At 34.0% G+C, this 25531-nt stretch overlaps 2 protein-coding genes across 3 annotated transcripts; both read left to right on the top strand.

Moving 5' to 3' along the window:
- The first annotated feature begins 1490 nt into the window (after nt 1-1490).
- LOC117327388 lies at nt 1491-9839 on the top strand. 2 transcript variants are annotated; one of them, XM_033884338.1, is made up of 6 exons: nt 1491-1581; nt 3871-3924; nt 4428-4766; nt 5790-6023; nt 7531-7609; nt 8122-9839. In XM_033884338.1, the coding sequence occupies exons 1-6, from the start codon at nt 1530-1532 to the stop codon at nt 8291-8293; spliced, it is 930 nt and encodes a 309-aa protein (XP_033740229.1). In that variant the 5' UTR covers nt 1491-1529; the 3' UTR covers nt 8294-9839. The 2 variants fall into 2 exon arrangements, with proteins under 2 accessions (XP_033740229.1, XP_033740228.1); XM_033884337.1 differs by having other exon boundaries at nt 8116-9839.
- A 700-nt stretch (nt 9840-10539) lies between these two features.
- LOC117327389 lies at nt 10540-24044 on the top strand. Its single transcript, XM_033884339.1, has 6 exons — nt 10540-10854; nt 15125-15175; nt 15582-15920; nt 17538-17762; nt 19588-19666; nt 20094-24044. The coding sequence occupies exons 1-6, from the start codon at nt 10803-10805 to the stop codon at nt 20269-20271; spliced, it is 924 nt and encodes a 307-aa protein (XP_033740230.1). The 5' UTR covers nt 10540-10802; the 3' UTR covers nt 20272-24044.
- Nucleotides 24045-25531: the final 1487 nt, after the last annotated feature.

Genomic DNA, 25531 nt, shown 5'->3' with positions numbered 1-25531 from the left:
GCGTATATTGTTCTCATCATATTTATATATAACAAATTGGTACTAGTCATGTGTACTATGGTGATTTATCAGGGATAACAAACAAACAACTAAGAGGTAAACATTATTTAATAAGCAACCAAGAGTTTAGTTTTCATCATATATACACAACCATTATTCAAACTGCTAATAAACTGATATAGCATATCTTTAGATAATTTTTATATTTTATTTGGCGAGTGTGTACAAGACTTTGTTACCAAGAGGTTACCACGGACATGACTTTGTTACTAAAAGGTTACCATAGATATGACTATGACCAAGAGGTTTCCACCCGAAATTGGGCTTGGTGTCAACTCAAATCAATAGATAAATATGTGACAAGATCTGAAATAAGCTATGTACAAGAAATAACTCTGTGATCATCAGTCATTTTCATTAGCTGTAATATAAGGTAAAACATTAATGATATACTTATTATTTCTGGTGACAACCTCTTACCCGTCTATCACTGTAAACTTCCAAGGAAAACAATTTCTTCAAAATATGGTCGATGATGCGATGCCGATCTGAACTAGTGACTAATAGTGCTGCATGGGGTAAAGTCTGAAGCAAACACTACCAAATGTAAAAAAAAACAAAAAAAAAACCAGCAGCCTACACTGTGGATGACACTATTTGTTGGAGGTGGGTTGGTGATAATTCAACCGCTCTAACACAGCGTTCTGGCAGTGTGAAATTATTGGTGATATTGGGAAATCATCTATATTCATGCTGTAGACAAAGGGCTATTAACTTCTAGTTTAGTAACAAGACACCAAAAGACAAATAGTTTTGTACTCTGATAAACAGATCTATTTATTATCAAAGAAATCCCGTTATGTTAAAGTGTCCCCACGAAACACGAGGTACGTAGACTTATTTGCACTTAATATGTGCGGTTAATTGCGTGTTCAAAAAAGGACCGTGTGACCTCGCTCTTGACATGAGCTTTGATATTTACTGTACAATTTATAAGTTTATGGTTCCAACATATACAAGTAGATTAACACACTATACTTTTAGGGAAGCAACCGTTGAATATGTGTTATTTTGGTGAGACATTATGACTATGTACAGTTGCTGATGACTTATATAGATTAATATCATTTTAAAGTGAAATGCAACTATTTATTTTTAGATTTTTTTTTCTTTGCATGTGAATATTATGTAAATTATTACCGAGTCCATAGCATCCCTATTTAATCTTCGTATAATTAGGAAATAATATGTAGACTGGCAAAAGGCCAGAGAATGAGTCGATGGGGAATTTTAACTTCCTCCTAGATTTTTGTTACAGTCAGATACACCAATAAGATTAATAGTAGAGGGAGCTTTCGTTCGATACGCTTAATTGAATATAAAGAGAGGTAGGCGTCGACATAGATCTATTTATAGACGGATTTTCCGGATGTATGTGTTAAATGCCTATACTGTTACACCTCGCTTGGTAGTCCCCAAGGTATCGATTTTATTTTCTCCAGCTGGTTATTCAGGTAAGAGGAATAAAGATGAATCACGCGTATGTTGTTGGCATCTTAGCACTTTCAAGTTGCTACCAAGGTGAGTCCTTTTTCACTATATATATAACTAATAGGCAGTCATCTAATATGCATATAAATCGCGATATATATTCATTACATTTTTACCAGTGAAATATCAAAAATTATTCATTCTTTAAAAGTAAAAAAATATCATATTTTGAAAAATATCACTTTTGCTGATTTGACCAATCAAATTAATGATAAGAAAATACCAAAATAATTGACCGATCAGAAAGCCCGACATATATGTCAGCACCTGGACAGGGGAAACTACTTTTTTTGTTGACAAATTATCGCTGTAGTCATAGTTAGAATACGGGGTAGGTTTTCGTTGATAAAAAATGTAATACACAGATTATCTAACAGTGTCTTCAGTAATACCAAATATATTTCACTCGTGTGGCTAATATTTTGATATTTTTCACGAGTGCGCAGCACGAGTGAAAAATATCAAAATATTAGCCCCACTCGTGAAATATATTTGGCACTGTTAGATATCCTCTATACATGTTGGATTGATCGAACTTGCACGCAGTTGTTTCTATTTCATAACTTCATCGTGATTAAAGAGACGTGAAAAATGTTAACACGAAAAACAAGTTACATCAACTTACATTCGCTCTTGCTGGTCCGTACGGAAGCCCTCGAGGGTCTTACTATGAGAGGAAACCGAAGTACCCGAGAAAACACTTTTTCATATTGGAATGGGGAATCGAATCAACCGTCAGGGTGAAAGACAAATGTGTTACCACTGTGGCACCCGACCAAACATACATGTAACTTTGCTGGCTGCAGTGTCGAATACAATTCCGGATGTACATCTTTCAAGCCGTCCGGTTTTATTTTAAATGCTTCATGTTGTTGAATACCGGTAGCCATATTGTGGTTTATCAGTATTACTATTAGATTATTGGTACGTCTAGGTTCCTGTTGTGGTTTATCGGCATCTTTAGATGCATGCTGTGGATTATCAGTATATCTGGGTACCTGGTGATTTATCGGTATATATGGGTACATGGTGATTTATCGGTATATCTGGGTACATGGTGGTTTATCGGTATATATGGGTACATTGTGGTTTATCGGTATATACGGGTACATGGTGATTTATCGGTATATCTGGGTACATGTGATTGATCGGTATATATGGCTACATGGTGATTTATCGGTATATCTGGGTACATGGTGATTTATCGGTATATCTAGGTACATGGTGATTTATTCGGTATATATGAGTACATGTTATGTGTTATCGGTATATATGGGTACATGATGAGTTATCGGTATATATGGGTAATTGTGATTTATTGGTACATTTGGGTACATGGTGATTTATCGGTATATATGGGTACATGGTGATTTATCGGTATATCTGGGTATATGGTGATTTATCGGTATATATGGGTACATGGTGATTTATCGGTATATCTGGGTATATGGTGATTTATCGGTATATCTGTGTACATGGTGATATATCGGTATATAAGGGTACATGGTGATTTATCGGTATATATGAGTACATGGTGATTTATCGGTATATCTGGGTACATGGTGATTTATCGGTATATATGAGTACATGTTATGTGTTATCGGTACATTTGGGTACATGTTATGTGTTATCGGTACATTTGGGTACATGGTGATTTATCGGTATTTAAGGGTAAATGGTGATTTATCGGTATATATGAGTACATGTTATGTGTTATCGGTACATTTGGGTACATGGTGATTTATCGGTATATAATGGTACATGGTGATTTATTGATATATGAGTACATGTTATGTGTTATCGGTATACATGCTGTGGGTTGTACATGTATGTTTACATGCGTTCATGTTGTAGATTATCGGTATAACGGCAAACGTGCTCTGGAATTAAGGTATACCTGCCTTCAAGGTGTGGATCTTCGGTATACATGTATGCATGTGAATTATCGGTATGCTTGCTTATATGTGCGGGATCATCGGTATACCTGCGAATGGATCACGGGCTGTATAGTGTTGTTGATTTGTTTGCCAGATGTTTATCTATATATCTGTTGTTGATTTGTATACCTGCTGGTGATTTGTATACATGTTGTTGATTTGTATACCTGTTGCTTTTTGTTATACTTGTTGATTGATATACCTGTTTTTGTTTTATATACCTATTGTTGATTGGTATACCTTTTGTTCATTTTGATTTAGGTTAACCTAAAAAAAAATTACTTAAGTATCAATAACTTCTGTATCTTTCTTGTAAAAACCTGAAGTCGGTATGAAAGAAAAACTAAATATTGTTATTATAGAAGCATTTGTCTATTTAAAGGGGTTCAATGTAAGGTATGTTCGGAAGCTGCAGCAGCAACAGAAAACACTGACGGTAAGTATGAAAAGAAATAAGATCTATGTTAATACATTTGACACTTTGCATAATTCAAAAACCATTAAAGCGATCGCCCAGACAATGATTTTATTTGGTTTTTATGTACATATACCTTTTGTGTATTGCGTTTTTCTTACAAATATAAACAGAACTAAGAAAGGTTACTTTTGATATATAAGTTTATATTTAAGAATTTAAAAAAAAAATAGATTTAAAAGAAAAAATGTAATGCAGAAATGTCAGACCTAGATATAAAGGCATGGCTGTTAACATTACACTGTATACAGACGGACATTTATGTACAGCGCCATGATATGTGTGATATACTTGGCAATTCATGAGGTACGTCATGATTTCAATAGGATTAGCTTGTCGTATGGAATTTGAATTCACATTATTAGAATATATTACAAGCTTTTGATTATTTGCAAGACGAAAGGCTTGTTAGCAATAATGTACCACTGTTTTCATTTATTTACGTTGTTTTTACATCCCGATAGTGATCCGGATGTGCGAGAGCGGAAGCCTGATTACTAGACGTGTAGTCATAGATATCTTTGATACTGGACACCCGGATGTATACAGTTGTACCTGTAATGCCAGACCTGTTAAAGCAGACACCAATATCGTTAATTTTGGCAGGTCGTATCTAGTTAAACAAGCTATAGAATGCGGCAGTAGGCTAAGTGTAAAATCATCAGAACACGAAACAGTAGGGTTCGAATGTGTTGGGCCTGACAAAGTGTATTCTATGAAGAGTAGTTTTCTGGATTTTGTGTTGTCCAGGACTGACCGGAACAATCCATGGCGATATGGTTACTGCATTCTATTGGAGATAAGTAAGTATTATCAGTAATGATTTTCACACTGACAATTTATAACAAAAGTAGTTTTAAAATATCATAAAATCTACTGAGTTAAACAATTCTTTCTATCAAATATTGTAAAGAGGCCTATGCATCTTTCAATAAACACTATTTTAGATATTGTCAGTTGATTTTTCGGCATAGCCGTATACTTTTCTTTTGGTCAAGATGAAGCATGTGATTGGTCAATGTAGCGGTAAATGCAAAATGCAGATATGCAGTTAAAAACGAAACAAAGATAAGATTGAATTGAATGTAAGCTGAATAAGTAGATTAACTTTTCAAATGTCACATTAATAAAATCATATTCTTGATTCAAATGCAGTCTTATTATTACCAAAAATTATTCAAACTGATATAATTTTGTTATTCGTGCTAAAACGCTTTAGTTCGTTAATTTATTTCACCATCAGTTTTACATTATAACCACCAGCATTAAAACTATGCTGGTTATCTTTGAAAAAGATATTTCTTGTTAGTAGTAATTTGTCTATTTCGATGTCTTCAAAACTTTCGTTACATCTACATTGCTTCTCAAAATATTTACGAATACATGAAGCAATTATTATACACCGTCGGATACAATGGTGATGACGATAATTTTCGATAAAATGAAACTTTATCAATGTCTCTGAAACAAATATCTCCTCACGAGTAGCTTTCTGTAGACACGAGGTTACCGTATCTAGCTCTGGCTGTGGTTAGTGAGAGAATACAGGCTAAATCTGATGTGGGATTCAGTCACGTGATATGTTATCTACATTGGTATATAAAACTTCAATCTACACAACAGAATCACATATTACTGGACTGTTCAGAAATATATACTTTTTGTCTTCACTGGCATAACACCAAAGTAGATATTACATTTCCACATAGATTATAATCCATCACAGCACTTGATGGCATAAAGGGATACCAATATGACAATTTAATAATTGCAAATTTATTATGTTTCGCAACGTTTCAAATATGGTTTGATTCTTATATTTATAGCTAAAGCCAGATGGAATATCACCTGTCTCCCACCTGTTAAGGTTACGACTAAGATACCAATTTCAACCACCACTCCACAGTCAACGTCCACTACAACAGCTGTTATAACCACAGGTTCTTGGTACACAGAGTCGCCATCATCTGTTTCGGCGACACAGACAAGCTCCCTCACAACACCGGAAACTAATACTGAAAAAATATGCTCAACAAAAACAGTTGAAGTTTTCTCAACAGGTAAATAAACAGCTTGAAGCATTACAACAAATTCACCTGCAAACTATTTTATATCACAAATCTTGTATTAGACGTCGTTCTGATGTGGTTTTATATTGCATCCTTGCATCCTTGCATTCTGATTGTCATATAAGAATAACATAGCATTAATTAGTCGGTAGAAATTTTTAAATGCAAAGGAAGTGATGCATGGCGGCCCACAGCCGAATCTTATTTTATGCATGATATTATGATAGACTTTTACCAAATACATGTCATTTTAGACACTAAAACGAAAATTTGCAAATGCTGTATACGCAGCGCCACCTAACATGATTTCTGTAAAAAATGTGCACCCTCCCTTTTAAATTCAATATATTTCTCGTACAAACGTACTTGATAAATTTCATATTGCATCGATAGTCTCATGTGATGTTACATTTTATAAAAACATGTGTGTTTAGTATGAATTTGAATAATAGAAAGTGTAATTACCGCTTTTTTAACAAAATTGTCAGTTAAAAATTTACCTTCTTGAAATTTTCTTTTATTTGTTAAGTAGGTAAAATGTAATAATCGTTGGAGTACTATCAAATTTTGCTTTTAAAAAAACATATTTGCATATTAATCTTAATACACAACCAAAAAAAATCATCAAAAATTACTGGATAACAAAAGATTTTTGCATGCAAAGAAAGGTCATGAAGTAAATTGTATTAAAAAAGCAAGGGTTAAAAAGGAGCACCCTGTCTGCACAAGCAGTAAAGTCTGATTGCATTGTTATTTTTGTTGGATTCTTAGCATTTGCCTCTATTTTTTAAGTACTTCGGTACTTTGATATGTTGTCAAAAATTGGGGGTGTATACATTTAACATAATAAAATCTTGGCATATCCAGTAATTCACAAAAGAAATTTGTTTCATTAAATGTTTATGAATATCCATAGATTATTTCTAACCGGAAATTTTGATAGTACTTCATCAATAACTTTGTGGTATTAGACTTTAAATGAAAGTTAAAAACAATGATTTTCACAAAGAAGACATCAAATTAGGCTGAAATTTAATTTTAGTGTCACGGAGCGTGATGATTCATATACAAAATTAAACCTTAAACAAATGGGGTGAATTTGTTTCACAAATAGGAAATAAAAATGTGTTCTATAATAATTAGTGGTCAAAACATTAGCTTCTTATGCAGTTTGATGGGCCAATAATGAAATCACCAAAAAAAGAATATATACATTGAGGAATGGAAATTAATTCCTCTCACATAATCGGGGATATTATGCTTTTGAAATATGTTTCCGGGAAAAATATCGCTGTGGGCCTATTTAGCCCTCCTATGCACCACCTCCTTTGGTTTTGATTAGTTCAATTTAAGAACTGGAGATATTATGATTAAATGAAAAATATCGAAAATTGTTGACGATGAGGATTATTAGTATGATATAGCCTTATAATAGATATCTTATATACAAATTCAGCATAAGAGACCATGTTAAAGCGTATTGTAAACTTTATTACAGCGACGGTGGTTATACCAATAGTGGTTGTTGTGTTGATTGTAGCAGTGGCGACCATCGCTAACGTCATCCTCTATAGAAGGTATGACATTAATATCACTACTTTCTGTTAACATTACACTGTAATTAGAAATTTATCTGGCGTTACTACAATGATATTACATTTATTACACAGTCAAATATAACATTGTGAACAATTTACAAACAGTTACATCGGATGTTTTGGCTTAAGGATATATACGTAGCCAGTTCATTGATCTCCGAAACAGATATCAGAGGCCAGAAATTTGCTATATTTCGTAATTCCATAATGAATCAATTTTAATTAATTCGATATAAAACCTACATTAAAAGAGTATTGATATAAATCGGTGCCTCTTATAGAATAACACATTGTCTCTCAAAGCGTATACAAACTCTTTTGTGGGATTATGTCTTTTTGATTACCCGATGCCGTCAATTTGGTTTAAACATTAATCAATTGTAAAAGCCAAACTTAACAGCACGATTTTATATAAGCTACCATAACGAGACATCATTCATTTCAATAAGATTACAATGCTACATTTGAATTTTTATTCTCAAAAGCAACAGACGTTTGGCACTTGAAAAGGAAGAAAAGAACGAACAGCATGATTTAAAGCCAGCCGCTTCTGTCGTTTACGATAGCATCGACATAGATCGTCTGGAGCCCCAACATACGTACGCTGATACCACTGCTGGCAGAATGTACGCCAATACGTCAGCGGTTGTCACTGTCTCCTAGACTGGCTGCGACCATTGGTGCCGTGACCAGGAAATAAGTTAAAAAGACCTTATTGCCTTGCTGCCAAAGATACGTCCATCTGAAAAAGATAGTGTAAATTTTATCTTTTTCATAACAATAGCGAAACAAGAAACTTGTGTATCAACTTATACTAGTCACGCTTGTTGGCCGGGAATGGTAGTGCGCGACACGTCTTACTGTGGGATCCCATATTTTTCATATACGATCAGGATATCGAACTCCGGTCGACGAGGTGAAAGACAAGTGTGCAACCATTGCACTACCCGACCACCCTGATAAAAGGAAGTGAACTACTAAGAGCAACTGAATTATCATAAATAATTTTATTCATTTTTAAACAACCGAAAAACGTGTCTATTCCAGTAGAATTGATTGAGGGAGATCTAAATTCAAAGGCTTCATGAAAACCGTTTGCAAATAAGGTGTACAGATGACGCCCGGGATCGGTGATGTGACGTCATTCGGTTATTGGTAACGTCAATAACAGTTGCAGCTCGGGTAACAGTTCGAATTATTGACCAATCAAATCACCGGAAGGTCGTATTCACTAGTGGAATGTAACATGTACATGTATTTATCCCATAACTACGCTTGTTTCACAAATGATATGGGGTGTCAATTTTTTGTTTTCTATAAGTTGTCTTAAGTTTTATGACACCTACCTGTTTCATGATTAAGTGTATGTGTTTTCGTATCTCCATAAAGATGTTTTCGGTATTTGCTTGATAACAAAATGATGTGGAGATAAATATTTATCATCGCTGAACATTAACACCAAGCGTGACATCTCTCTGGAGACCCGAATTTAGTTTTCCTGTCGGTATCACCTTCCCTTACAGTTCAAAGATATCGTACCTTCGCCACCTTAATGGACATTGACCAAGATAACATAGATTGAATTTCTGACTGTTACTCTTAGCATTTTTATCATTTAAAGTAACACTAGTGAACAGCGTCGGAGGAAGATGAAATTTTAGTTGTTTTTGATATTGTTGTCAGCTACTCCATATCTACATGTATCTATGTGTAGTGTGTGATATTTCATTTCAACATATCTTATTGCAAATCAAATGGATTGAACATCAGGCTAAACCTACATAATAGTTCTCTCCATAACATATTACATTTATTTCAAATAATTAGTATCCGGTTATTAGTCAGGAATGGAAAGTATAGTATATATATAGAAAGAGTATTTGTAAATAATATATAATGATAATCTTATGAATTTTCTTTTTCTTTATAATCATTTACAAATCATTGTTAAATATGTATTAGAACTCGTTTACAACACAGGAGAGAGACAAGTGCCTGACCAACAACAGAGTCTCAGACTAGTGTGTGTCAATGTAAAAAAAGAACTGTGACTTTCTCCATACTAGAATGAATATCAGGGCAGACGAAATCATCCAGTAACAACAAAATAGCATCCCAATTGATATATCCAACCCGATAGGACATGTTGTAGACAGAATACATTTTCAGAGATATTTCCATGCATCAGTAAACGGTTTATGTGTTTTAAGTTGTAGGTGTCAGTTATTTTCTTTATTGTTGGTGTTATTTAATACACTTTATGAGAAGCGATGGATTTGCTGTCTACATCGTAGATAATAGATTGATTTCAGTTATTTTTATTGTGAATACAGCTGTGCTTTAGGAATTGCACAAATACATATTTTACTACATGTTATTACTAGTGACTCCATCACATCACTCTCTAATTTGAAGTTCAAACTAATACTCGAAACACAGTTACCATAATATTTAAAGTAGACTGGGGAATCTCTATCATAAGAATTCCAGCCTTTTTCGCCTGAATTCCCACGTCATTTTCTTCTCAGAAGGAGTGTATATTTTTGTTCGTCAAAATTTCAGACATCACTCTTTATCATCGCTTTAGGAAGTACCTATCCCATATGTAGATTACTAGACCAAATAGATACAAACCTACGAAACACATTCTCGCTAGGGATTTGGTTCAGGTGAAACAGCATCTGATTTGTTTATTAAGTTGTGCGAGTTCTTTCAACATTGTGTACACAAAATGTATAATTCATTTTAGATTTATATTTCAGTTATGTTCATTAAGCTAAACAGATTACGGATTAAATAAAACTAAACGAAATGCATTGAATTGAATTGAATTAATCTCCCTCATAGTTTATGATAGAATGTTATATACTATAGAAGTTGACCAGTCCAGTTCAATACCAATTTGCCAGCTCATACAAAAAGCCAGAGGGCAAATGACTGGCCAACAAAGGAAGTTTATACACAGGTTTGTCAGTGTGATACACACTGTAGAGCAGTCAAGGAAGTTAAATTTAACATACTCACTATATCTTGTGTTGTCTCGGTTATAGTTTTGACCAGTTATATCGTCTGAAGCTGCTGATGAAAATTTGATTTACTCTTTCGCTATTCCTTAAAAGACCGGAACTACTAATGCTACGTCGTATAAAACTGTTGTTTATGAACCTACAGGATGATGGATTGGATATTTGTTTACATTTGGACACTTGTATGCTTCTATAAAGGTGAGTTCAACTATAGTGAATGTGTGTATGTTTTTATCTAATTTGACAGAGTGTACACCTAACTAACAAGTATGCTTTTATCTATACATTGAAATAAACGGAACACTGTTTGTCTGGGAATTTGTTTGGGAGTATGTTCCGGTTAACAATGCTTAATACACTTTATCAAGGTCTTAAGTTCACTAACAATAACAATTGACGTGTATCAAATCGAGGGCGTGTCTACACAGAGGTCAGACGGTATGACCTCAACAGGACCAGTGTTAGGGAGACGGGAAACTACTCATTATTGACAGAGAAAAAGATCACTCGATGTGTTGTTTTCATAGATTTATTATAAAAAATATCAAACCCAAAGGATAGTTATGATGATATACAACGTACAAAGTTTTATATTCCACTTGTCTCTACTTTATCAATTTGTCTGAATTTTAATAACCACATTTTCAAAGGGGAAACAAAGAAGAAATATCAACCTACAGTCCGCAACAAGCCAAAATAAGATATGCGTAGTATATCATACTGTTCGGCTATGTTAAATCGATTTTATTAAATGATAAATTAAGTAGTTTCAAATAATCCAATTATTCCCTTTTTAGAACACTAAAACATCGACCGTTTCTGTGGGTTTCTTTCATAACAGCGACGTATGCAATAAGGTATTTAGCTTGTCAGTGCAATCAAATTTGCCGGTTGTGTAATCTTTTAAACACATTCTCTTCCTACGTCATTCTGAATACTGGAAAATAAAACATGCAGGGAAATATATAATGAAAATTTATGTGATAGAACAAAGCAGGATATAGGTGCATGTATGCTTAAGGAGTCGAGTGAGATGCATGTGAAAATATATGTAATCTGTCTCCTAGACATATTAACAAATTGGATTCTATTGTATTTGTATTCAAGTTTGGTTCCTCGTTAGGGACCACAGTGGCCGAGCGGTCAAGGTATTCCGACACTTAAACACTAGCCCTCCACCTCTTGGTTGAGGGTTTGAAACCCACGCGGGGCAGTTGCCAGGTACTGACCATAGGCTGGTGGTTTTTCTCCATGTACTCCGGCTTTTCGCAACCTCTAAAACCTGGTATGTCTTTAAATGACCCTGCCTGTGAATGGGGTTTTAAGCAAAATTAACCTGGATTCCTCGGGTATGCTATGTTACTATTTCTGTGGTAATCGCCCACTTTCCTTGAACGGATGCATTTTAAAAAATCCATGGCATCTCTCGACCTAGCTTTAAATGGAAGCGCCATATAAGTTTGCTATTTTCATTAATGTACTGGGTAAAATGTAAACTCATTTTGTGAGAGTATAAAGCACATAACTTAGAACGTAAGTGTCCATTACAACGTTATAAAACTGTACATATAGCTTTGTTGATGGACAGGTATCACTTGACTAGATAGGTTAATAGTGGTATAGGTACAGACATCGTAGACGGGGAGAGTATAAAATACTCTAGCTCAGTATGCCATCCTATGGTGAAACTGTTGAAATTGCCATGCTCAAATACACTTACTGTTCCATTTACTAAACTTGACGATTTATATCATGGAAAGTATAGGCACACACGAAACGCACACGGAAGAGACAAAATTTGAACCAATAATTAAGGGTTTTTAAATATTAGAAATCTGGAAAGTAATGGGAAAGTTTCCATCAAACCTTCCTATAGTCCAGATTATCAGTCTGACCAGTGGGTAGATATTCACCGTAGAATAATCAAAGTCAAAGCTTTTTCTATGAGGAAAAGAAACATCCAAAACAATACAATATATATGTCTGTTATCAGTTTGATGGATTAAAAACTTTCCTAAAAAGAGAACCAAATTGTTTTATACTAATGGTGTTTTTTTCATAGTTCAATATTTTTTTCTGATATAAAAAGGGGACCCCCATTGTGTTATCATTGGGTGTAGCACGTAGTAAGGAAGTCACGAACAGATGGTTTTAAGTCACGTTTAATAAACAAAAAAATGAAAACTATATATCAAATATTTCACATTAGTGTTAAATTTCATTATTATTTTTATCATGTATCACTCGAGAAACATTTGCAATCGCAATGCTTCTCTAAATATCAACGCGACGATCTAGGAAAACACGTATTTTCACTTCCAACACGATTGTGTTATGTCATATAAAATCGCGTGAAGTCATTTGTATTTCTCGTTTCAGAATATCTTATTGTGTATACCCTAGCACAGCCCTCTCCTTGAACAGTACATACATATCTTATGGCAATATTATATCCATATAGTTATTCATTGAGTATATAAAATAGAACGATATTATCATAAAGTATAACCTACCATAATAATTAGCTTTCTCTATTTATAATATTGCAAAAGGAAAAAGTGATAAAAGAGAGGAAATCCAGGTGGATATTATTATTAAGTATAGAAACAGGCATACAGATGAGTCGTCTGTGGTTGATAGCGAGGGCAATGGAGGAAATAATGTTCTCAATTCTTTAACTTGAAAACCACATAAGCAGGCGGGACTGTCACTTAGGTGTGAATTAAAGATATCCTAGTTCTCATTACAAGAAAACGTCCTTAGCTGCCATAAGATGGAATAAATTCCTCGATCATTATGGTATTTAAAGCATCAGTACATTAAGAGAAAAACATCGATAAAACTTGACATGAGAGACGGGGAAACAGTTATTATATAACAGAGTTCTAGATACTGGAATATTAAATGATGTATCATGCCAAAGTTATTTTTCCTGAAATTGATATAAGGTTTTAATAAGCTACTGCTATGAGAAGGGCAATTGTTATTATAAATATTAGAAAGATAACGTTTTGATGACGGTGTCCGTTTTCTAAGCATTACTATGACAATGTATCTATATATGATATTGTGACTAGTTCTCCGTCATAAACCAGTGATAATGAGTGCAGATTAAGCTGAATTGACTGGAAGACGTTGCATTCCGCCTGAGTACAGTTCACAATTCAACACTGCCGAACTCAAAAATTGAAAATAATGTAACCAATATCAGGATATTTTTTCTATAAGTCCGAATTTTAGCACTCTTAGTAGATCAATTCGTTCATGTTCTTGCATTGATATAGTTTATATGGATAGACCTTGCGTTGAAAAACACAACGAAGTGCCTATGATTGGTGATATCATCAATTGCTATTTTTTCAAAGAATAAACCAGGATGCAAAATATGGGAGTCAACCCACCTTGAGAAGAGAAGAGCTACAGTTTTGTCAGGATTAAACATTATGCACCATTTTTCATATCTCATAGAAAAATTCCATTCAGAATTTCAATGAATTTCTGCTTGTTTTTCTTCTATGAGAGTATATTAAAAGTACAACCAACAGACACTGTTACGTTTGAAGTAATATCATCATTAATATATAGAGAAGAAATAAATATGTTCCTAAGACAGATACTTGAGGTACCCCTACCTGTATGGTTTTCAAGGTAGATTTAAATCCATCAAAGACCACCCCCTGCATTCTACTACTCATATAAGGTGTAAACCATTTCAGCATGCCATATTGTTTTAGCGTATACACCAAACCATCATGCCAAACCCGATCATAAGCTTTACTAATATCACAAAAGACCAGTGATTTGTACATTTAGATATGTATAGGGAAAATATAGTGTAAGAGGAGTGAAAATTGCACGGCAAGACCGGGGTTCGAACCCGGGAGCTCTGAACACTAGCCGGATGCTCTACCGATTGAGCTACCTGGTCGCCGATGATCGACCCGGTCCAGTTCCGCTACACTCTTCCCTCCCTTTTTTTTAAGACCTTCGAACCGGAACTGGACCGGGTCGATCATCGGCGACCAAGTAGCTCAATCGTTAGAGTGTCCGTTCTAGAGTTCGGAGGGTCCCGGGTTAGAGCCCCGGTCTGGCTGCTACATTTTCTCCTCTCCTGTTACGTTATTGGCGAGCTTGCCTACCCTTGTTTAAGGCAATGGGAGTATGCTTAACAAGGTGATATCCGAACTTGTGGTCTTCGGGGGCGAAGACTTGAAAAAAGGAGGGAGGAATGTAGCGGAACTGGACTGGATCGATCATCGGAGACCAGGTAGCTCAAGTGGTAGAGTGACAAATGAACGGATGAGAGACAACTAAGCAAACACAGGATAAATGATGTATGCACGTGCAATTTAGTGTAGCGGGTTGCCAATACAATTAATTTCCATAGCTTCTTTTTTTGAGTGTTTTTCCCGATAGACAAGTATTTGCGTATTAAGAAAATGTGTTAATTTTATGTATTAACTTACAGGTATACAATGTACGATATGTTCAGAAGCTGCAGCATCGGAGAACACTAGAGGTAGATAAGTATATATTACAGACCTGGTTAAAGTAGTTATAACATATGTAGAGCATGTTCTTATTTCAATTTATCAGAAGTACGTTAAAAAAAACAAGTCAAAAATAAAACTTTAATACAGTCTGATAACCATATTCCATATGAAATCGGACGTGAAACATACACTGCAGCAAATCTTGATTAAATCTTTGAACAAACAGTTTATAAATGGATGCTTACATATATGAATTATTAACAAGATCACATTATTACTATCAACAGTCAAAATAAATATTTTCCTGAATCTCAATATTTGTCTGTTCATTTTGATTTAGAATGCAAAATGTAGCTTTATCTCTGAAGATCAAATATTGCGCATTAACTATCAATTAATTAACAATGAAAAATATGTATTCTATTTACATAGTAATAAGGATGTGTGAGAGCGGAAGTTGGAAAACAGAACGTGTAGTCATAGATACATACGACACTGGGGACCCGGATGTATATAGCTGTACCTGCACTGCAACTCAGTATATAACATCTAGTTATCTCGTTAGCTTTGGCAGGGCGTATAGTCTACAACAACACCTAAATTGTGGAAGTAGACTTAGTATTGATTCATCAGGAAAAGACTCCCTAAGTAATGAATGTGTTTGGCCTGACAACGTATATACTGAGAAAAGGAGTATGTTGGAGTTCACGTTGTCAAGGACAAATGTGAACAATCCGTGGCGATATGGTTACTGTATTCTATTGGAAACAGGTCAGTATATATAATTATACAATTTTGCAATGTGAGAATATCGAACACCAGCAAGTTTGCTATGTTGCTATAATTGCATTGATACATGTAATAGAACGTATGTTTTATAGAAAACCGTGTATTTCGGCTGTTTTTTTATTATTATTATTAGTACATGTAGTAGTATTTTTTCTTTTTTTTTCTCTCTCTCTTTTTTTTTGGGGGGGGGGGGGGGGGGGGGTTCTTGTGTTAATGTGATAAATAGCTTCAAGTTATCGTTATTATACTATTACATATCGGCACCAAACCACTCAATCATTAGATCTTCATATTTTAGCCAATCGGAATGCTAACAATTTAAAAGTCAAAATCTATGCACTTTCTGATATATTTGTTACAATGACATTAAAACGTTTGCGCCAGAAATTTCTTTGAAAAGCTAATGAAAGTCTACGTCCCGAAACCTGTTCATAACATTACCTTATCGGATATAGTACAAACAATGTGATTGTCCACGAGGGCTGAAGAGAATGATGCTATCATACCAAAATTAGTCGATTCCCGACGCACGTCAAAGTTGAATCGAGACGAGCCCATATCCATTTATTGTAGGGGAAGTAGGTGCATTATCTATGTTAATGAAACAGTTTAAAGTGATTTAAACAATATTTAATAGTGTATATTCATTGCAAGGATACATCAATGAACATGTTGGCAAACCTATGTGCAAGTGTGATCGTCTACTTTATAACTGACTAGACCGTTAAACATGTTAATGAAGGATTTTGAAATCTCGATCATTCTTAGATTGGTCCAAGACCAAATGTCATTATATGTTTAAAGTGTATCCCGTTTTAGCATTATGAAACTATTATCGCCTCAGCTGATGCACATAGACTGCACTGTGACAAAAATGTTTCCATTTTTCTAGGACCCAATTCTCGGTTGATATAAACATGGTTCAAAAATCATCTGATCGAACAATCAATGGCAGCGCTGACACAACATCGAGTGTTTACCGGCGAAAGTTTGAAGCTGACTATAATTTTTTTTACAAAAAAAAAGTATTCCAACGTTTGTCCGAAAACAAATGACAAAAGGAAATGAGCCTAATATAAAACATTGAATGCATTGTGAATTTTATTTTGGTGTCATTAACAAGGCGACGTTGAAATGCATATTTTATTTGAATAGGAATTTATTTGATATCGATTACGACGACAATGACATCATACCGGACAGACATACTTAGTAAAGGGAAATGAATCATGTTCAATATAGTAACCCTGGTTAATGTGTAATGAGAAAACAACCATAAAATCATAAGCTAACTAACCAGGCCCTAGATGTCCCTATTCATGTACTATTCTCCGATGTATTCTTTAGTGAACACACATCGATAAAGCCGGGATGTTTAGGATTCCCTGAGGAACAGTTAGGAAGCGTTTTGTATTTTTCAGAGAGGTATAATATTACTTGTCAATAAATTCCATAATAGAATGACAACAAAAAAATGTCTTTATCAATTGTTTTATGTTCCGATCATTTGTTGAAAATCCATTTTGCAAAATGGTTTATCATACATAAAGATATAAATAGTACAGCCTTTTTAAGGATAATCTATCCTTATGTCTTCAGATAACACCAAATGGAATATTACTTGTCACGCACCTGTGAAAGTAACAACAAAAACACTATCCTCAACAACAACAACAACAACAACAACAACAACAAGAACTCCGCAACCGACCTCCACGACAATTGCTGCATCCACCGGTTCTGGAAGGACAAGCTCATCTATGACACCGGAAGTGAATACAAAGCAAATATGCTTAACACAAACAGTTGAAGTTTTTTCAGCAGGTAAAAAATTCAGTAAAAGATTGATTAGTCACGCCATATATATGTGTTTACATTTTGCTAGAAAATAAAAACAAAAGTTGTCACAGCATATAGGGCACCGATATTTATCTGCCTGCTGAACGTAATTGTAATCGTAAAATATTATTATGAAGCAGACTTATAGATAATGTTTAAATATTTTGATTTTGTTGATGTTTAGATGTATGGCTTTGTTAACGTTACATTCGATTTCTTAGTTGACATTGATTTACTTATGGTCATTCAAAATGGCTAATACATTTGTAGGCACATGGCCTTTTTACAGTGCTTTGGGATGTAACGGATAGAAGCCTGAAACCGCCTTGTATATAAAATATATTCTAATATCTTAACACACATTACTCTTTGTGTTCATATTATTTCAATAACTGGTGAGTATGTGCAATTAACCATGAAGGTTATTACATTTTTCATGCGTTTGCACAAGTACATGCATTGCAGGTTGTGAAATATACCGTAGTAAAATTTGGTTTCATTGATTGATGTTGTTTGGTAGAATATGATATCCCAAAACAGTTCATGCACATCATATTTTGAGCATAAGCATACGGTATCGATGATCTGAAATCAAATAATGTGGTTGATTTATTGAAGAATGTGATTGCGGTGTATTTCTGTGAGAGATTTACATGAAAGGCAAGATTTCAACAATGCATCGCATTTGTATTCATCAAATATATATCCAATGCGTATGTTTGGTGCTATATATATTTTGTTTTTAACAAAAAAAAATTTAATCCCCCAGAACATGAATACATTGGAAGGCTGCCAAGGTTGGGGCCTTGGAGTCCGCCTTCAAAATATAAATATTGTCCCCACACAAGGGGCTCTCACTCGCCGCATAACTGACACATGTTTCACCTCTCATACTCTCTCACATAAACATTACTACATAACAATAACACAAAACCTTACACTCATTCTCTCACCCAATTTATCAGTAAATAATAAATAGTTAACAGTTTTCTTGGAAAAAAGATCCAGGGCACGTAGGATAAAATAAACAAATGCAAATATATTGATATATTCGCCAGACTTAAGTAAGTGAATGGCCAGATACACAAGTATAAATATACATATGCTGCATTTTTGGTGCTCTATATGAATCTTTCAAACGATAACACGATGCCCTCCAAAGTGATATCGCCAAAATTGTGAATACAAAAAAGTCACAATTGATAATGGAATTGTTACTCTCCGTAAAGTGATTGGATATGTATACATACATGAAAGAGTGATTCGTAATCCACCATTCTATTTGTGGAAAACTTTGCATTGGAAATATGACTATGGGGATATAATAACCGAATATTCTGTTTTACAATTAATAACAACTTATTTTCACATTTATCATTTGTAAACCCGTTGCTAATATCACTGTTTTTCAGTATCCAGTATAGTGATTTGTACATTCTGTAGCTGAGGTTTCGCTGTCCAAAGATTTACCTGTGGCGGGGGTCGCGGTGGCCGAGAGGTTAAGGTGCCCAAAAACTTGATCACTAGCCCTCCACCTCTGGGCTGCGAGTCAGAAACCCACTTGGGGACGTTGTCTGGTACTGACCGTAGGTCGGTGGTTTTCCTCCGGGTACTCCGGCTTTCCTCCACCTCAAAAATCTGGCATGTCCTGAAATTACCCTAGCTATAGGGCGTTAAACAGACTAAACCAAAGAGTTACCTGTATCCGTCCGATAGGTTTCTGTAGCTGTAGCAATCCATAAAGTGCACTGTAACTCATTGGACAGTCACATTTGATGGCATCACAGTTTTGATTTATTTTTTGTTTCAGCGACTGTGGTTGTACCAATAGTGGTTGTTGTGTTGATTGCAGTAGTGGCGACCATTGCTAATGTCATAATCTATAGAAGGTAGGTCAAAAAACAACATGGTGGTCATATTAAACAATGTATCTCTTTTTTTTCATTGGAACAATTTTAAATAAAAATATCACCTGGAACCATACGCAATTAATTAAGATAAATTACCACTGCGTTTATTTTACAGTCCTATATGATGTGTTTTTTAGGTTGATTGAGATGGACACTACAGTGATCGTGTGTTCTTTAAATACTGTAACACTATTTTGCTTCAGCATAAGTTTCTTTTGGTAAAATTATATAGAAATAAACATCGATATGATCGATATGAGTATCAGTAATGCTATTCTAATATAATTTTGTCTTTGAGTCAAACCTCTCAATGGTAAGATAATGGTACTGAAAATGTTATGAGTAGAAGTATTATTGTTAAATGTGTATTTACTATTAACTATTGTTTTATTACCAAACACAACAGGCGATTGGTACTGGATGAAAAAATAAACAACACAGATCACATCTCACAGCCACACCGGACAGTGTCTGTCGTTTACGATACCATCGACACAGATCGTCTGGAACCCCCACATACGTACGCCGATACTACTGCTGGGAGAATGTATGCCAATACGGGAGCTGGTGTCACTGTCTCCTAGTCAAGTCACACAGCACAATATAGTTAATTTTAGATATTTGAAATTTTGAGTTTTTTATTCACCCCAAATTATCCTTCAATGGAAATGACAACCAATTTTCCTATGAAATATTATCATAACAACCGCTAATGTTATCCCACCGACCAAACAAAATATTGCATCCAGCGTTGTTACCTTTTTTTTGTTTTTGTTTTATTTATAAACGCAGCCGTGGGTTTTGGGGTTTGAGGACAGCATTTTCAATTTCTTAAAGGCATTGTCATATATCATTCGTAGAGTCTAATACAAAATTTAGTATTAAAATCATTACTTTAACTTCTATCAAACCTGTTTTTATCAAAACATGAAATCTTCCTTTTTCTAGTTAACGTTTCTGCTTGATCTAAATATCTTTAATTTAAACATGACAATCTCTGAATCTACATCCATGTCGGTGTGCTTGTCCCGGAATTACTCATTGATATAATGCGTCAGCGCCTTCTATGAACAATATATGTTAACATATTACAGATTGATATTTACTTTCTTTTTTTATGTTATATCTGACACAGAGAGGAGGGATTAAAGGTAACACCAATCAAATGAGGGTTACATAGGAGATAAAAATACAGTAACTTTCCATCCTCGGATACAATACCAATGTGTGATGCAGCAAATTTCTAGGCTCTTGCATTTATGTATGACTGTTGCAACGCATATCAAGTCAAGTGATCCGTATTTTTTTTTTTTTTTTTTACTTTTTCATTTTTTGTCGACGGATATGTATACTTGTCTGATTATATATCAGAGACTAGCGTAGGTAAAGTATGATATTGGACATATTGGTTAGCATCATTCGAACTACACCCGTGTGTACAGGTTGGTGCTTTAAAGTCAGTATTGCTGTCTGTAATGTTAATTATTGACATCATAATTGATTTATCATATTAATGCAGTTGGTCTCAATATGTAGGTCATATTTTCTACTTAATTATGTTCACATTTGTGCTTGCTTAACATTACAAAACGCAAAGCCTCTTTCAGAATTGAATAATGGCGTCACTGCAGTGTTGGGTGACGCGAGTTGCTCCAAATCTATAACAAACGACATTTTTGCTGTTGATGTCAACATTCCTCACACAAATGGGGAAAGGTAACAGAAAATTAAAAAAAAATTTGGGGTGGGGGTTGGGGGGTCTGTTTTTTAATTCTTAACTGTGTTTCCTTAACGAGAACGTTACTCCAGTAAACATTAGGAACAAAATGACAGGGAATGTCAGAGGACCCCACCTAATACTTGTAACAATGTATCGTGCTGGATTCAATTGAGGACAAGACCAGGAAAGACATAATGTTTTCTCCCTTTCCTGCTCTAGGTTCCATGACCGGTGTTCCTCCCAAATGCCCTTTATATCCAAATTCTTGTTGCACGACAAATGATATACATGTACCAAAAATAGATTTTACATGTCAGAATAAGTCTTTTTGAGAAAAAAAAGCAATGGAATAAATACAGAGAATATCTTTTCCCTGAGAGATCTACTTTTGTTTCTGTTAACGAATACCGGTTTGATACTATGTGTCTTTGTCATATCTGATGGTATCTTCGTCCCCAAATTGTCATTCATGCTTCGTCACAATTATTATTAAGGCATTAGCTTTGAACATACACAGATAGTTAATTTCACTTTAAAACTAAAAAATATTCAAAAGTTCACTTTGACATCTCCTTATATACATTATATGATAAGACGATGGCAGCAAAGTTATCCTAGAGAAATCAATATTATTTCAACCCATTCACAAACAAATCATAGATGGTATATAGCATATACTTAACATTATAGTTCAAAACTATTTTGGAAATATGTAAGTAATGAAGTTATATAGATCTTTTTTTTTTTTCCTTTTTTCCTAGGGGGAAGGAAGAGAAGCAGTTAGAATCCAAATTAGAAACACTACAAAAAGCAGAACATAGACAAGTAGAACATATACAGGAATTAGACAATGAATTGAAATTACTTAGAGAAAAGAAAATTAATGGTATTATCTTAAGAGCAAAAGCTAGATGGAAGATAGAAGGTGATAAAAGTACCAAATATTTTTGTAACTTAGAGAAAAGACACTATCAGGAGAAACTAATTCCTAGACTTATAAAAGATAATTGACATGAGGTAATAGATTTAGGAGATATTTTACTTAAACAAAAACACTATTATGAAAAACTCTATACAAAACAAAACATTGGATAATAATCAACATATATTTTTTGATGAAACAAATCCATTTATGAAAAAATTATCTACAGCTCAGAGTGATCAATTGGAAGGTAAACTGGAATACTGTGAGTGTCATTTCTCAGTTAAAAACATGAAAAATGATAAGTCACCTGGTATTGATGGATACACTGTTGAGTTTTATAATTTTTTCCGGGTAGATATCTATAGATTTCTTATACGTTCTTTAAACCAGGCACATAGAGATGGTCAGCTTTCAATTTCACAGCGACCTGGTATGAGTACATGTATTCCCAAGGAAAGAAAATCCAAGTTATATATGAAGAATTGGAGGCCCATAACACTTTTAACTGTTGATTATAAAATCGCTTCATCAGCTATTCCAAACACAATAAAGAAACTTTTAGACACTCTTATTAGTGATACGCAAAAAGGTTTTATTAAAGGGAGATATATTGGTGAATGCACTAGATTAATTGCAGATTTATTAGAAAACACAGAAAAAATAGCATTCCAGGACTCCATTTATTGATTGATTTCGAAAAAGCTTTCGACTCTTCAGATTTTAATTTCATCTTTGACTCTTTACATTTTTATGGTTTTGGGCCTTCAATAATTCAGTGGATTAAATCCTTATATAGAAATAGTTCATGTTGTATTACAAACAATGGCCATTGTTCAGATGTTTTTGAAATACAGCGTGGAGTAAGCCAGGGCGATCCTTTGAGCCCGTATATTTTTATCTTATCTTATGTGTAGAACTACTTAGTTCAGCTATAAAAATTAATCCAAATATAAATGGCATTACAATTAATAGTTCGGAATATTTAGTAAACCAGTTTGCAGATGATACATCTTTCACATTATCTGATGATCCAGTTTCCCTTGCAACAACCTTAAATGTTTTAGATAAACTTTTTATTGCTGCTTATGAGATACTATATATATTTGTGTAAATTGAAAAACACAACTCCAATATTTTCTGAAAGCAAAAAATACATCAACCATTACAATAAAATAGAAGATATGGGATTATATACATTTCACCATAAAAAACAAGAAAAGGTAAAATCTAAATGGATTTTTATTAATCAACTTTTAAGTTAACAAGTTAAATAGATGGTAAATTACACAATTTTTGTATTTTTGGCAAACCAAGGAGTTTGTAAACTACAGTTTCTGTTTACAGTTTTACCATGTTTTCGTGAGGTAACAATTAGCAGATACATGTCCATATTTTACATGTGTAATGTACTGTACATTCATATTATGAATGTAAAGATAAGTTCAGTAAAGGAAAAAAGGTAAGATATAAATGGATTTTTATTAATCAACTTTTAAGCTTAACAAATAATTAGCTGGTTGGCAAATTACGTAAATATTTGTCTAGTGTTAAACCAATGGGTTTGTAAACTACACAGTTTCTGTTTATAATTTGACCATGTTGCATGAGGTAACAACAGATACATGTCCATATTTTACATATGTTGTACGTGTACATGCATATTAGGAATATAAAGATAAGGTCAAAAGGTAAAATAAAAAGATAACAAATTAGCTGGCTGGTAAATTACTCAATTTTAATCTATTGCTAAACCAATGGGTTTGTAAACTACACAGTTCCTGTTTTAAAATTTTACCACGTTTCATGAGGTAACAAAGATTCATGTCCTTTCATTTTTACATGTGTAATGTACTGTACATTCATATTAGAAATATAAGGAAAATTTAAATAATCTATTTAGAATTGTCATTGAATATTAAGTTGTAATGTGAATGATAATATATCCAATTACATATGCGATGTATAGATGTATGTGATTATGTAAAAAAAAGAATTGAATAAAAAAAAGAGTTATATAGATCATTCTAGACACATTCTCATCAAAATTCTGAAGTAAAGCTAAGCAATTTATTTACTAAATGCTACCATTGACAAAGTTCACCACGGTACGACGTTCACTCAGATAAATAAAAGCATTTCATAAACACAGACCAGACAGTCTGAAACAGCCAGACAGTATGAAAAATAAAAACAGTGAGTTCCAATATGTTATCAAAGCTCGAATATCTCAAACGGATGACAGCATTGCAAGACATAAATAAAGTAAATCCTTTATATTGATATCCAGGCAAATGTTATCCTGGATAGTCCAGTATTATATTTACACTTTGAGTATCGAAGAGTGGAAAATGTATGAGCATATAACGGAATTAAGAATCGTCAAGTTCAATTAACAACACAACTCCAAATTATGATAGGAGAATTATTACACAAAGAACCGGTACGCTAATCAAGCTAATGACCGCGCCAACGTTCCCATCAAACAACTGATAAGAGCATTGGGTAATTCGGAGTTGTTAATGTAATATATGAGGTATGAATCTTGACCGTCTCTTCATATATTAAGACAGGCCTCGATAATAGGTGTTAATACTGCACTGAAACTAGCATTAAATCAAAACATTTTGACCATGAAAACTGTCCGTTTATCCACGAGTTCATGACAACAGAGCTATGTACTTGTCACATTAACGTCTCTGTTATCTGATACAACAAAACTTTATAAATCATGATTTATTTTTAAAATCCTTCCCGTATATCATAATATAAAGCTTGATTATAACACATTTTGAATAGTAATCGACTATTGCCGAGGGGAGTGATATACAAATGTACGCCTAAACATCGGTATGCATTGACGAGAGATTTTATAGTTCCGTAACATAATTTGGTTGTTGAAAACTGGGGACAATATATCGGTAAGAGTTGATGAGGACTACATTGTGTAAATGACATGTGCTCCGTCTATAGTATCATGATCTAATCAACTTAGGAAGTTATGCTAAGTTGTTTTCTGGTGACGGGTCGCGTGGTGCGAATTAATCAGTTTTAAGGGAGGTAACTCTTTCATGCTTGGAAATAACCTAAAGCTTTTCTTGGATATTCTTGGAAGTGATTTTTCATAAAATACAAAAAAAAATCAAGTAAACTGCTGCGAATGTTTTATTGGTAATTAGTTACTTATTTTAAGGAAAGATAT

This window comes from Pecten maximus, chromosome 5 (assembly GCF_902652985.1).
Source record: "Pecten maximus chromosome 5, xPecMax1.1, whole genome shotgun sequence".
In the NCBI taxonomy this organism is placed as follows: Eukaryota; Metazoa; Mollusca; class Bivalvia; order Pectinida; family Pectinidae; genus Pecten; species Pecten maximus.
The sequence above is the reverse complement of the archived record's forward strand: the minus strand, read 5'-3'. Positions and strand labels throughout refer to the sequence as shown.

Coding starts and splice junctions, on each gene's coding strand:
- LOC117327389 (XM_033884339.1), top strand. CDS start 10,803: ATGATGGATTGGATATTTGTTTACATTTGGACACTTGTATGCTTCTAT. Junction 10,855..15,124: donor ACTTGTATGCTTCTATAAAG/GTGAGTTCAACT, acceptor ATTAACTTACAG/GTATACAATGTACGATATGT. Junction 19,667..20,093: donor AATGTCATAATCTATAGAAG/GTAGGTCAAAAA, acceptor CAAACACAACAG/GCGATTGGTACTGGATGAAA.
- LOC117327388 (XM_033884337.1), top strand. CDS start 1,530: ATGAATCACGCGTATGTTGTTGGCATCTTAGCACTTTCAAGTTGCTAC. Junction 6,024..7,530: donor AGTTGAAGTTTTCTCAACAG/GTAAATAAACAG, acceptor ACTTTATTACAG/CGACGGTGGTTATACCAATA. Junction 7,610..8,115: donor AACGTCATCCTCTATAGAAG/GTATGACATTAA, acceptor TATTCTCAAAAG/CAACAGACGTTTGGCACTTG.